General features: G+C 50.1%; 4 protein-coding genes across 4 annotated transcripts, besides 33 other annotated features; all 4 read right to left on the reverse strand.

Moving 5' to 3' along the window:
• Positions 1-146: part of a sequence feature (haploid, non-Esmeraldo-like haplotype) that runs on past the window's edge.
• Positions 147-2,080: a sequence feature (areas merged during assembly that could not be assigned to a particular haplotype. This can correspond to areas where the two haplotypes were merged or to regions with more than two copies in the genome that were merged during assembly.).
• Positions 270-347: a sequence feature (CT-rich).
• On the reverse strand, positions 390-3,161 carry Tc00.1047053506793.70 (hypothetical protein, conserved; the record flags this gene model as incomplete). Its single annotated transcript, XM_807334.1, has 1 exon — positions 390-3,161. One exon carries the CDS (start codon positions 3,159-3,161, stop codon positions 390-392), a length of 2,772 nt encoding a protein of 923 aa, XP_812427.1.
• Positions 1,958-1,980: a microsatellite.
• Positions 2,081-2,247: a sequence feature (haploid, non-Esmeraldo-like haplotype).
• Positions 2,248-10,668: a sequence feature (heterozygous, non-Esmeraldo-like haplotype).
• Positions 2,584-2,614: a microsatellite.
• Positions 2,678-2,708: a microsatellite.
• Positions 3,442-3,474: a microsatellite.
• Positions 3,542-3,588: a sequence feature (CT-rich).
• Positions 3,644-3,670: a microsatellite.
• Tc00.1047053506793.80 (ATP-dependent RNA helicase, putative) lies at positions 3,862-6,513 on the reverse strand (the record flags this gene model as incomplete). Its single annotated transcript, XM_807335.1, has 1 exon — positions 3,862-6,513. One exon carries the CDS (start codon positions 6,511-6,513, stop codon positions 3,862-3,864), a length of 2,652 nt encoding a protein of 883 aa, XP_812428.1.
• Positions 4,069-4,090: a microsatellite.
• Positions 6,633-6,666: a sequence feature (AT_rich).
• Positions 6,697-6,712: a sequence feature (A-rich).
• Positions 6,713-6,737: a microsatellite.
• Positions 6,738-6,773: a sequence feature (A-rich).
• Positions 6,897-6,917: a microsatellite.
• Positions 7,208-7,228: a microsatellite.
• Positions 7,349-7,380: a sequence feature (AT_rich).
• Positions 7,381-7,485: a sequence feature (T-rich).
• Positions 7,487-7,508: a sequence feature (AT_rich).
• Positions 7,708-7,736: a microsatellite.
• Positions 7,861-7,921: a sequence feature (A-rich).
• Positions 7,930-7,953: a microsatellite.
• Positions 8,093-8,118: a microsatellite.
• Positions 8,261-8,360: a sequence feature (T-rich).
• On the reverse strand, positions 8,417-10,516 carry Tc00.1047053506793.90 (hypothetical protein, conserved; the record flags this gene model as incomplete). Its single annotated transcript, XM_807336.1, has 1 exon — positions 8,417-10,516. One exon carries the CDS (start codon positions 10,514-10,516, stop codon positions 8,417-8,419), a length of 2,100 nt encoding a protein of 699 aa, XP_812429.1.
• Positions 9,446-9,511: a microsatellite.
• Positions 10,428-10,460: a microsatellite.
• Positions 10,668-10,707: a microsatellite.
• Positions 10,669-10,787: a sequence feature (areas merged during assembly that could not be assigned to a particular haplotype. This can correspond to areas where the two haplotypes were merged or to regions with more than two copies in the genome that were merged during assembly.).
• Positions 10,734-10,783: a sequence feature (T-rich).
• Positions 10,788-11,902: a sequence feature (heterozygous, non-Esmeraldo-like haplotype).
• Positions 10,914-10,945: a microsatellite.
• Positions 10,996-11,902, reverse strand: Tc00.1047053506793.100 (hypothetical protein, conserved; the record flags this gene model as incomplete). Its single annotated transcript, XM_807337.1, has 1 exon — positions 10,996-11,902. A coding segment is annotated over one exon (907 nt), but the record flags the coding sequence as incomplete, so codon positions are not given.

The following is an 11,902-nucleotide window of genomic DNA, read 5'->3' on the forward strand; positions in this document are numbered from 1 at the left end:
CGTGTCCCCCCTTTTTTTACTATGTATCTTTCTATAATTGTATATATATATATATATACTGAATGCATCCAATAAACAATCAAAGAAAAGAGAAGAAGAACATCATGACGAAAATGCAACCACACAAACATATACATATATGTCTCTTCGTTTTTCTGTGTCTCTCCGTGTATGTACGCATGTATATACGGGGAGATGTAGGTGGCAATGGGGGGGGAAAAAAAAAAAAAAAGAAGAGGAAAAAGAGAGGCGCAATGACGTCTATTTATTTTTTTTTCCCCCCCTTTTTTCTCCCTCCCTCTTCTTCTTCATGCTTCCTTTTCGCTCCTTTTCTTTTTCTTCTTGTTTCCTTACGCACACACACACAGGAAAAAAAAAGTAAGACCTCCTCATAGACGCAATCGTTCAATCTCTGCACGTTTGAATTCCAAACGACAACCCAACAGACGCCTCTTGTCATCTGCTGTAAGTCCCTCGTACACGTCCTGCTCCGCGTCCTTCGGGCTGTCCAGCAGCAGCAGTGACGTGGCGCTTGTGAGGAGCAGGAACGGCTCCCGCAGCTGCAGTTCATGGGCGCGTCCAAGAAAAAAAGTGCGAAGGGTGCGCACATCGCGGTCCACCTGCAGTGCCCCATACCCGCTGAACGACTTCTGCAAAATGGCTTGCCACAGCGTCTTCACAACACGTCGCACAAGCGCGAGGAGAAACAAATCAAAGCAATGCGTGTCAAGATGCGCGTCCAATGGTCTTAACACGACATCTGCCGCGGCAACGCAGACCTGCACCCACGGATCGCTCAGTTCGTAATGGTAAAACATCTCCTCCGTCAGATTATATGAGAGGGTAGAGAAACGCTCAAGATGTGATGTGAGGTGCACCTGGTAGCATACTTCCGCGAACCGGGCGACCCACTGCTCTACAGATGTCGTCAGTTCACGCGAGAGCGCGTCCATGTCTTCCGCCTGCTCTGTGAAGCGCAACAGGTCCTTCCCGGAGAAATTTTCGCGTGCCAATTGACGCAGTTCTTCCGCAAGCTTTCTGGCGTATGTGGCGGTGCAATGCGCCGCTACGGTCCAGCGCAGCACGCGGGACGGCACTGTAAAATCCTGTCGCTGCTGTTGCAATTGCTGCAGCTGTGCTGCCGGCGGCAGTGTAGTTTGTAGCTGCAATACAGGGAGCAGTTTGGACTGCACAAGTTCAATGCATGCAATAAAAACAGCCGAGATAATTTGTGTGGATTTTGTGTTCACCGCGCGATGCAGGGCGATGCGAAGGAAGAAGAATACATCATCTGGGAGTGTGATGGAGACTTGATCCATGGCGGCATCTGGCATTTCCTCGTCTTCTCCACCAGACGCTGCCGCCGTAGATGTGTACAACGCCGCAAGCCCAGTCATAAAATTTGCCGTCTTTTTTGCAGAGGGAGATGAGTACGTCTCGTTTTTTTTACTACTCTGGTGATGATGATGATGATGACTACTGCTGTGGACAATGACACCAGTACGTTTCCTCGCAGAAAGATCACCGCCACCTTCAGTGCCTGACATCAACGCCTCTCTAGCGGCTGCATGTAACGCGTCCATCTGCAGTCGAAGGGCCTGTTCAAATGCCGCCTCAAAGTACAGTGTCTGCAGAGGCACAAAAACCCCTAGTATCTCCTGTACGGTGTTCATGAGAGGATTGTCACGTGAGGACCACAAGGAATCCACAGAAACCACCACTTCCTGTTGCTCATGCTGCTTCCCAGTAGCCTCCACGCCATGCATGTATTCCTGCTGTTTCGATTGAGCAAACGTCCAGTACAGATGACAGCATGACACGAGATGTGACATTTCCTCCAATATTTGATCCGTGCGTCGCGGGTCAACGGTGGCCGCGACCGCAGAAGAAGTCGTGGGGAAAACAGGCGACCCGGCAGCGGCTTCCACGGAGCCAGCAGGAAATTGACCCCTCGCATTGCCGCTGCTGCTGCTGCTGCTGTTTGTATTGATGCCACCGGCCGATGTAACAGAGCTCAGTACCTCCTGCCGCTTCTTTAAAAAGTCCTTCAGCACCGGCACACACTGACTGGTGGACTTGCAGTGCAACTCCGTCAGCAACTTCAACAGCCCTGCGTCTCCAAACGTCTCCCGTATAAACTCCTCCTCGTTCTCAAAGGCGGCCACAACCGCGTCAAGAACGGTGGACACAAGCCCAAGGTGACTCATGCCCGCTTCCGTTGGGTCGTCCATCTTGCGCAGTTCTCGGTCAACCATCTTCTTGAGTGCGGCAATGGTGTGCTCACACAGCCATGTGCAGTAGAGAGAGCAGCCTTCCTCAGAAAAACCCAGCTGCGTCAAAAGACGCGTTGCTTGCATAATTGTCAGCTTGTCATTTGAACGCGATGCAACACGAAATTTCTCTAACAGTTTCTCACGTGCCGACTCACGTGCCGAGGCGATGATACTCGCCGCCTCAAAATGATGATTACGGGGATGGCTGGCATCATTGTCTCCATCCCTGTTCTTGTTCTCTCTTGATTTGTTTGCGGCACAATGAGAAGGATACGTCGCGTCCCTGTTGCCATCTTCCACCATCATCAATTGTTGTTGCTGCTGCTGCTGCTGCTGCTGCTTCGGCGCCACCTCCTCACCGTTGGCGTAATCCGCTTCTTTTCCCTTCACATTCTCTTTCATGCCACCATTATCATCATCATCATCATCATAATCCTGTAGGAGTGAAGGGGGAGCGCGGCCACCGAGGTTCACGTTCGCTTCCTCGTACTTACGGATGAGCTCAACGATGCGCTCCAAGTCACCGGAATGCATCGTCTCATTCACGCTTGCCACCGTGTGCCGCATCTCCTGCAGCGAGTTTGCCACCACCTGCGCTTCCCGCACTCGACGCAACAACATGTCCAACTGCTTCACTCGCCGTGAGCTCCGCTCCGCCAGCGACGCACTCACACCAACAGTGCGTGCCAGACCGGAACTCGTGTCCACAAAGGAAATCAGCATGCGTCGCGACACCGTACGAACATCCTCCACGCAGGCCGAGAGACTTCCGGTGTCGGCCACAGCTTGCGAGACCGCCTCCACAATCTTATCCCGGCGCTCAGCGCCATTTGCTATTTGGCGCAGTAGTGCATCCACGCGATCCTCCATGTTGTCAAGGTGCTGCATGGATGGTGCCGACGTTGGGGTTAGGGGGGAAACGGGTAGAGTGGGGACACGTGTGGCACAAGGGGTAAGTACCGTTCCCAAGATATTGTTCCCGCTTCCGTTCTTCACATGTACAGAATATATAAATAAAGAGAGAGAGAAAGAAAAGAGATAGGAGGAGATGAGGCTCACCTTACAAGCATGCGGGCTACATTTCTCCCAAAAAAGCCTAATGCTGCCAAAATCGACAGAAGATAAACGAGCACAAAAATTTGTTCAAAATAATGTCAAATGTATGAATAAAAGAAAGATAAAAAAAAAAAAAAAAAAAGAAGATCTCTGCTTGTTGTGTGTGTGTGTGTTTTTTGTCTGTATTTTCATTACTCCTTCAAGCGTCATCGTTCTTCTTTTTCTTCAGTTTCATCTCCTTTTGTCTTTTTTTCTTCTTTCGCGCTTCTCACTGCAGCAGATGGCCATTAAATTTAAAGCCAAGTGCCTCGTTCATATATATATATATATATGCATGTATACAATCCTCTGGTTCTGGTCCAGTTGTTGTTTTTTGTTTTTTTCTTGTCTTTCTCCCTTTTCCTCGTGGGACATCACCACCATCAGAGACACGGCGGCCGCCATGTGTGCAAATTTGTCTCTGTTCCCTTCTAACCATAAACATCGATGAAAAGAGAGAGAGAGTGGGTGTGTGTGGGTGTGAGTGAGATCACTACGTCATGATGGCACCGTACGGTGAACTCCGCGTGAAGGCCATCATGAGGGCCGCAAGGGCAGGTGACATCTGCACAAGACGACATCGCTGTTGGCGAATGAGCTCAGCGCCACGCACACCGCCGCCATTCGCCTCCGCGCAACTCACAATAAACGCCCAAAGCGGCTGCAGCAACGGTTCGTCATGCGGGAATGATGGCGGAGGACCACCACCACCACCACCACCATCTCCTCGTTGCTGCTGCCGCTCCATCCGCCGACGTGATCGCGGCGGCGCATCGCTCTCTTCATCCTCATCCTCCGCGTTGTTGTCCATCGCATCATCCGTATCGTTGAATTTGAGCAGATTTTCATCCAAGTCTTCGCCATTCTTCGCGCCCGTCAATTCTTGCCGATCGCGTTCCTGCACCCTTGTCTTTGTAGAGACGCCTGCCATGTCAATCCGCTGCTTCGGAGGCTTCTCCGCCGCGTTCCCGGCATGACTCCTGTCGTCTGCGCTGCGCAGGGTGTGTTGCTCGGCACGTTGAATCAGCGAGGACGGCAGGCACAACAGTGAGACCGCCACACCGCTCGCCCCCGCGCGGCCGGTTCGGCCAATGCGATGAATATACTTTTGCACCGCCTCCTCCCCCGCGCTGGCTGAGGCAGCAGCCATGGAAGGCCCGACCTTGTCCACGCGAGGCATATCGTAGTTGATTACGAGTGTCACATTCGGCACATCAAGGCCACGTGAAAGGAGATCGGTGGTAATGAGCACTCGGCGCTCACCGCGGCGAAAAAGTTCTACAAGTCGTCGCCGTTCAGCCTGCGACTGCTCCGAGTGAACCAACGCAATAGAACGCATGTTGGCAAGATTTAGCACGGGCCTCCGTCGGTGTTTATTGTTGTCAGGCAAGGTTCCCTGCAGGACGGGCGGGGATTCTCCAACGAGAGCCTCCAGTGAAAAGCTCTCCTCCAGTGTGGCAAGGTGATTTGCCTCAGCACGCAATTCATCGTACAGTACGTCACATGTGCGTTTTTCATTGGCAAACACCACGACGGGGGCGGTTGCGTACGCCAAGTACGTTACAATCCGGGCAAACTTCATGGGATGCAACAGCGGGTGACGGCGGCGCTCCACTTGCGGCTGATTTGAACGTTGCTGCGAGGTATCGTGGTTGTTCACATCACTGCGAGCCGCGACGGTGGCAGGCGCAGGAGCCATCGCACCCGCGTCGCTTGGCACCATCTCAAACACCTGCGTGATGGTTGAGCAGCGGTGTGGCACACGCACCACGATAAAGCCATCCGGTGAAAAATATTTCAGCGCCACCTCCTCACACGCTTCACTCAATGTGGCGGTGAACATGACAGTCTGCCGGGGCATCGGACAGCGCTCTAGCACGGAAACAAGTGTCTCTCTCTGATGCTCCTCAATCATACGGTCTGCTTCATCCATGACTACAAGACGCGTATTACCCAGAGCGAGGAACCGCTGCTGCAACAATGCGTCCAGTTGTCCAAGTGTGCCAACCACAACATGAGCACCCTTGGACAACTCATCATACTGCGCCTCCATTTGCTCACCACCCACAACCTTCACGACACGAATTTCGTCAAGCGTATTGTGCTGCGCAGCCACGTTATCATTGCCGGGGTCATTCTTGTACTCCTCCTGTATTAGACGCCGCAGTTCCATTTCGGGAATTCCGTGTATAATTTCAATTGCTTCCCGTGTCACTTGTTCGGCGAGCTCACGTGTAGGCACCATCACAAGTGCAAGCGGGCCGTGCGAAATGAGAGCCTCATTACCAAGTAGTCGTGGAGTGCGGCGCAGGATATCTGCAAACAATGGGATCAAGTACGCTGCCGTCTTGCCGCTTCCAGTTTCCGCAACACCAAGCACGTCGATCTTGTCACTTGGCGTCGCCGCCGTCGCCATGACAAGCGGGACACATTGCGCCTGAATCGGCGTTGGTAACGCGTAGCGACGAGACACAATCGTTCCAAGCGCAAGAGGAAGACGTGCCTCCTCCCAGCAACGTATCGGACGAAGTGCATCCGCAGTATACCTCGGTGGTCGTGGCTGCTGCTGTTTTTCCGGTTGCCCGACTGCACGGCGCGACACAATCTCCATGAGTATCCCCATCTGCTCACGAAACACTTCCCACCCCGCAGATGTCATTTCTTGCAGCGGACGTCTACTCCAATGGAACAACTGCCGTTGTTGTACCTGCGGCTCGTGTCCATCCACCGCCGTCTTGCTGGAGGGTGCCGCCTTACTCGTTCCGGAGAGCAATAATGATGAGGATGGCTGCTGCTGCTGCTGCTTGCGCATCCTTCGTTGCAAAAGTGGATCCCGTGGCACAACACCACGGCGGGCGAGGGATGAAGGCACAACAGGCGCAGAACCCACGGACGGCTTCCCCGCTTCACTCCCAGACCGCTGCTGCTCCTGCTGCTGCTGCCGGCTCTCAGTCCCCGCCTCCGCAAAGCAAAGAATGGCGGCGTAGAGCGGAGAGGCCCGCACTGCCGCCGGGAGACTCGAAGTCCCGCAGGATGATGATGACAGCAGCAGCTGCCGCACTTTATGCGTAAAGGCCGTGTTCACATCACCAGTTGGGCCGTCAAAGAGACGCGGCACCCGGTTCGCGGTGTTGCCGTCCCCCATCGCACCTCAACCCTGAACCTAAACTCCCCTGAAACAGAAAAGAAAAAAAAGGAGGATGAGGAGGAGAAAATGACGTCGTGGCGTGCAGCAGCAGACGGCGCAGTGTGACAAGCAACGCCTTAAATAAAATTTTTTTTTTTCATTTTTATTTTACAGAGAGAAGCAATGAGAACAGGGAGAAGTAAAAAAAAAAAAAAAAACACGCACACACACACACACACACAAAAAAAAAAAAAAGCAACAAAGAAGTCAAAAAAAAAGTTACCTCACAGCGCACCCAAGCAGCCCGCCAGAGAAGGCATGACAAACCAACAAGAAAAAGATCAAACAGGCAAAAAAAAAAAAAAAAAGGAAGTGGTGAGAGCGGGGCGGAAACACAGGCTTAATAATAATAATAATAATAAACAAAAACAAAACAAAGCAAAAGGTGTCACCATCATACCCACAAAAAAAAGGGGAGGAAGATGCATACATATATACATATAAGCATGCCTCACTCTCTCTCTCTCTCTTTGTGTGTGTGTGCATGCATTGGACCAGGTGTATTCCCCACCCCTCCCCACGCACCTCAAACGACATACACGCAGGAAGAAGTGAAAGTGGTGGTAGGGGGAGAGGGGGAAAGGCGGTAAAGACGTTATGACTCCACTTCCGCTACTTCCCAGGAGTTTACTTGTGCATGCATGCATGCATATGTGTGTGTGTGTGTGTGTGTTCGCTTGCGGCAAATGAGTGAACAGAAGGGAGGTACAAAAACAAACAGTCAAATATCTCATCAAATAATAAGAAGCCGCATACCACCCCTCCCATCCCCCTCCTTCTCTTCACTCTTTCCTAAAAAAATAAAAAATCAAAATTATTTATATATTTTTTCTCCTCCTTTTTTTTACTTGCCCTTTTTTCTTTTTGTTGTTGTTGTTGTTTTTTGTTCTTCCAATTCCCCTCACTCTCTTTCTCCTTTCTTTTTCTTTTCAAAAATATTATATATAATATAACATTCAATGAATGTATAATGGCTGTTGAGAGCACTTTTCTTGGGTCTTCCCCCTCTCCTCCCCTCTTCTCATGACATTCACTTTTCCCCACATCTTCTTCATGCCTGCTTGCCTGCCTCTCCGTCCGCCCGCATGTGGAGACACACACACCCACCCACACAGAGATGTTTGTTTGTTTGTGTACGGTTTCTTTTTTTTTTCTCTCTCTCTCTCTCTCTCTCTCTCTCTATGCGGCATACTCTCTGCCATTCTATTTTCCACCGTCTCTATAACCCACATAAATATAAACCACCATCTCCATTTCCCTCTCACTTCTCCTCTATCCATGTACACTATATATTTACAGGCAGGCAGAGAGAAATAAAAAAAAAAAAGGAAAGGATGGGAAAGGGAAAACGTAAATAAAAAAAAAATATATATGCTTCTTCTTCTTCTTCTTCTTCTTTGTTGTTGCTGTTGTTTACAGATGGACACACGATGGATTCGGCGTTTCTACAACAGATAAAACAAACAAACAAACAAAATGGATGTGTTTTCCCTCCCCTACACACACACACGCACGCACGCACATCTTCCACCCCCTCAAAAAACAAAAAAAAAAAAAAAAAAACGCAGTTCATTTACGCAAATGTGGAGAAATGCCCTTTTCATGTCCTGGTAAAATCAAAAAAAAAAAAATACATTGCAATTATGCATGCATGCATGCATGTGTCCCCATAAAGAGAAGACATGAGATAATCGATGCATGTACATTTTTATTTTATTCAACTCCTCTCTCTTCATCTCTCTTCCTCTCTCTCTCTATATATATATATTTCTTCACTTTCGTTTCCTTTTTTTCTTTTCTTTTTTGAGTTTCTTCATTCAACAACTCCACCCCTAACTCTTCAGATTGCCGTGCCTTTTGACTATAGCTCTTCCAACATTCGGTCCAAGTCCGCGTTATGCTTTTGAGTGCTCCGCACTGCGGTAACACCGGTCATGGTGTTGCTTTGGTCGCCTTCACCACGACTGTGGTGGCGGTGGCGCCTGTGTCGGCCTTCCGCAGCTCCGCCATTCGTTTCCCCACCGTCTTCTTCACCTCTTTTTGATCTGCTGTGACGCCGTCGTCTGTGTCTGCCCTCCTCAACGTCTTGAGTCTGCGCACCCGAGGCCCGCCGTGGGCTACTGCCCCCCGCTGGACTAGTGGCGTTTTCGTCCGCCGCACCACCGGCTTCATTCCTGTGATGGCGACGGTGGTGTCGTGCGCTGCCGCTGCGTGTTCGATGTCTTGATTCACCCTCCCGCATATCCACAGACACCGATGTCGTGGGAGACGGCAACATTTGCGGACCGATGGCTTGCATTCCGGGTACCGGGTACACCCCCTGCATGCGCATGTACCACTCATACTGATATTGATGCCACGCCGCCATTGTGGGATCCCTATCAACGGCAGGGTCCTCACAACATGGGAAGAGTGGCGTGGTGCTGCCTGTTATGAGTTTCCAAGCGGGTTCCGAGAAGCCGGCCCGCTGAACTTCATTAAAGTCCATAAAAAACATGTCGCAACGAATACATCCGGGCATTTTGTCAAGTGGAAGTGCCGGTCGTAGTTTTCCAATACCAGGTTTAAATAATGTCCGGAATATAAGCCATGGCAAAAAAAAGACTATCCACAAGACCAGTTCCACAAATATGTTTACAACAGGCCATGCAAGGTAAATCCCGACACAAATGACAGAGGCACTAAAACGGGTATTGTATTCTTCAAAAAAATTCCGCAGCGGTCCTGTTGTGGAGCGATGATAAAATGAATAAAAGGCCCAGAAGGAGTACAATAGATTAGCCACCCAAAAGACAACTGCCACACCCATTACAAACCACGCAATACGCATAAATTCGTAAAAGGGCGTGCCGTAAACTTCAATGGGCCTATTAATGGAAGGTGATAAGGATTGTTGTTGTTGTCGTTGCTGCTGCTGCTGTTGTTGTTGTTGTTGTTGTTGTTGTTTTTGTTGTTGCTCCTTTGCATTGGCCCCATGTGCCGCATCCTGGGCAGTATTTTCAGGTCTTTGCTTGCCTGTCTGCTGTTGTTGTTGAGAGGACCAAACAGCTTTGGGTTCTCCCCCAACTTTCTGACGCTGAAAATGCACAATTGTCGCATACAAGAGTGTTACGATGGAAAATAACATGGCAATAAAGTAAAGAGTGTATCTCTGTATATTCCATTCGCTGAGTTGAACGACAAACGTGTTTGCATTGAGGTTGCCTTCCATGCACACACGGCCGGCGAGACCAATTAAATTGCTAGCCTCGCAACTAGTACTCATAATAATATGCTCTTCTATAGATTCCTGCAACTCAATCGTGTTGTTAGCACGAAATCTTTTAAAAAGGTTATCATTGTCTGCATATACAAGCACAACAATAAAACCCACCGCGCTGAGTATGGTAAAAAAGATCATAGCACAATATGTATATTCACAGTGAGATGTCAGGCAGTCCATACAACCAGGCGTCGTTGGTTGTCCACAACAGTAAGGGTCCATTGGTCCATTGTTGCAGCAACAACAACCACTACCCACCGCCTGGCTTCCACACCCATCACATGGTCCAGGCTGACCGGGAATGGTATAACACATTTGATCAAAACAGCCTTGTTGTGCGTACCCTTGCTGGTACGGCGGCACCCCCCAGAAGGGCGGTTGACCCATTGGCGGCTGTGGATACATCTGTGGTGGCTGTAGATTGTATGATGGTGTTTGTGGAGGTGTTTGCGGGGGTGTTGACGGTTGCATTTGAGGCGACTGGGGCGTGATGTATGAACGCGGATATGACGGGTGAAACCCCATGGAAGGCGGTGCCCCATTCATCGATTGCCACTGCGGCCCAACAGTCATCTGCGGTTGCATCGGGAGCTGCGGCTGAGGCTGAGGCTGTTGTTGTTGTTGTTGTGGTTGTTGTTGTTGTGGGTACCAACGGTCGCCGCCCCCTTGCGCCCAACCCTGCGGCGCCATAGACGTCATGTGTGCTCTTCCCTTAGTTAACCTACTACCACAGTAACAGTACCAAGCAACAAGACATTAATTAAGACAAATTACATGTTAAAAATTCTAAAATGATTCTCATATATTTATTTATTTTGTTATCTTTTCACATGCCATTTGCCTCATCCTCCTTTTCTTTCTTTTCTTTTCTTTTCTTTTCTTCTCTCTTCCCAGTTTTCACTCATCGCCATCCCACTTTTGTTTTTGTTTTTCTTTCCCTCTTTTTTTTTTCTTTTTTTTTTTTTTGCATGGAGCACAAACCTCAATGGAAGTCAACCAAATGTTCCCCCTCCTCTTCCTCTTCCTCTTCCTTTTTTTCTTTTGTTATTTTCCCCTCCGTTCCATTGTCGTTATTAAAACATACATAAATTGTAAAAGAGAGAGAGAGAGAGAGAGAGAGAGAGCGAGTGCGCATGTCAATATGATTCCTTCATTTTTCCTTTCTTTTTGTAAACGTCTCAGATGTGGCGGTAGTCGTAATCCTCCGGGTTCATTCCCGCATCCTCCACTTGACTGTTCGACTGTGACATCTCCGGTGCCCCGAGTTTCGTCAGCCCACGCACCCACCACTCCATCTCCTGCTCCGTCTGTATCACTTGGCCCTTCCCAAACTCCAACCGTAACTCCGTCCACTCCTCCCGTACCGCACCGTCGGCGGGCGAACAACTCCCGTGGAGGTTTTCTTGTGTTCCCATCGCCCACAGTCCTTCCTTGTCCACCTCAAATATAAACGCATTTGTCAGCTTCAGGGCAAAGTTCATATTGAGGGACGGTACAAGTTTTTGCCGCGCGAGGTTAAGCATGCGCAGGAAACGTGGGGCACAGCGACAGAGCGGGTCAGGGTCGGGAATCACAGGCTCCCAGACACGCTGCGTCTGGGAAACAACATTCATCCAAAGCTTTACATCAGGCTGCAGCCGTAACAGCGCGAAAGTCTCTGGCTTGATGACGTAAATAGGCCGTTCTTCATCCTCCTCGGCGGTGGGGTTGCGCTCACGGTCCCTGAATTTTGCCCGCCAGTCACTGCTGCTCATGCGACGCATGCGCTTTTCGTCTTCCTCACGTTCTCGGCGTTCAATGGTGACAACTTCCTCTTCGGTCTTACTATCCTTGCGTGTCCACATGTCTTGTGCGATGCTATGAATCACTGGGTGACGGGAAAACGTTTTCTCCCATGCCTCGTGCTGCATGTCGCCAGAGAGCAGTTCCAGTGGGCCGGAGAGAATTGCCCGCGGCGGCAAAGTGCCAAGTTGCTTGAACCAGTGAAACAACTGGGGCTCGGTGTGCCCGACCATGAGACTTCCTCTGGAACACTCGAGAATGTTGTGAAAGTGCTCCGAGTTTTTCGGAACCGCATGAGAAAGG

This window comes from Trypanosoma cruzi, genomic scaffold (genome assembly GCF_000209065.1).
Source record: "Trypanosoma cruzi strain CL Brener 1047053516737 genomic scaffold, whole genome shotgun sequence".
Classification (NCBI taxonomy): Eukaryota; Euglenozoa; class Kinetoplastea; order Trypanosomatida; family Trypanosomatidae; genus Trypanosoma; species Trypanosoma cruzi.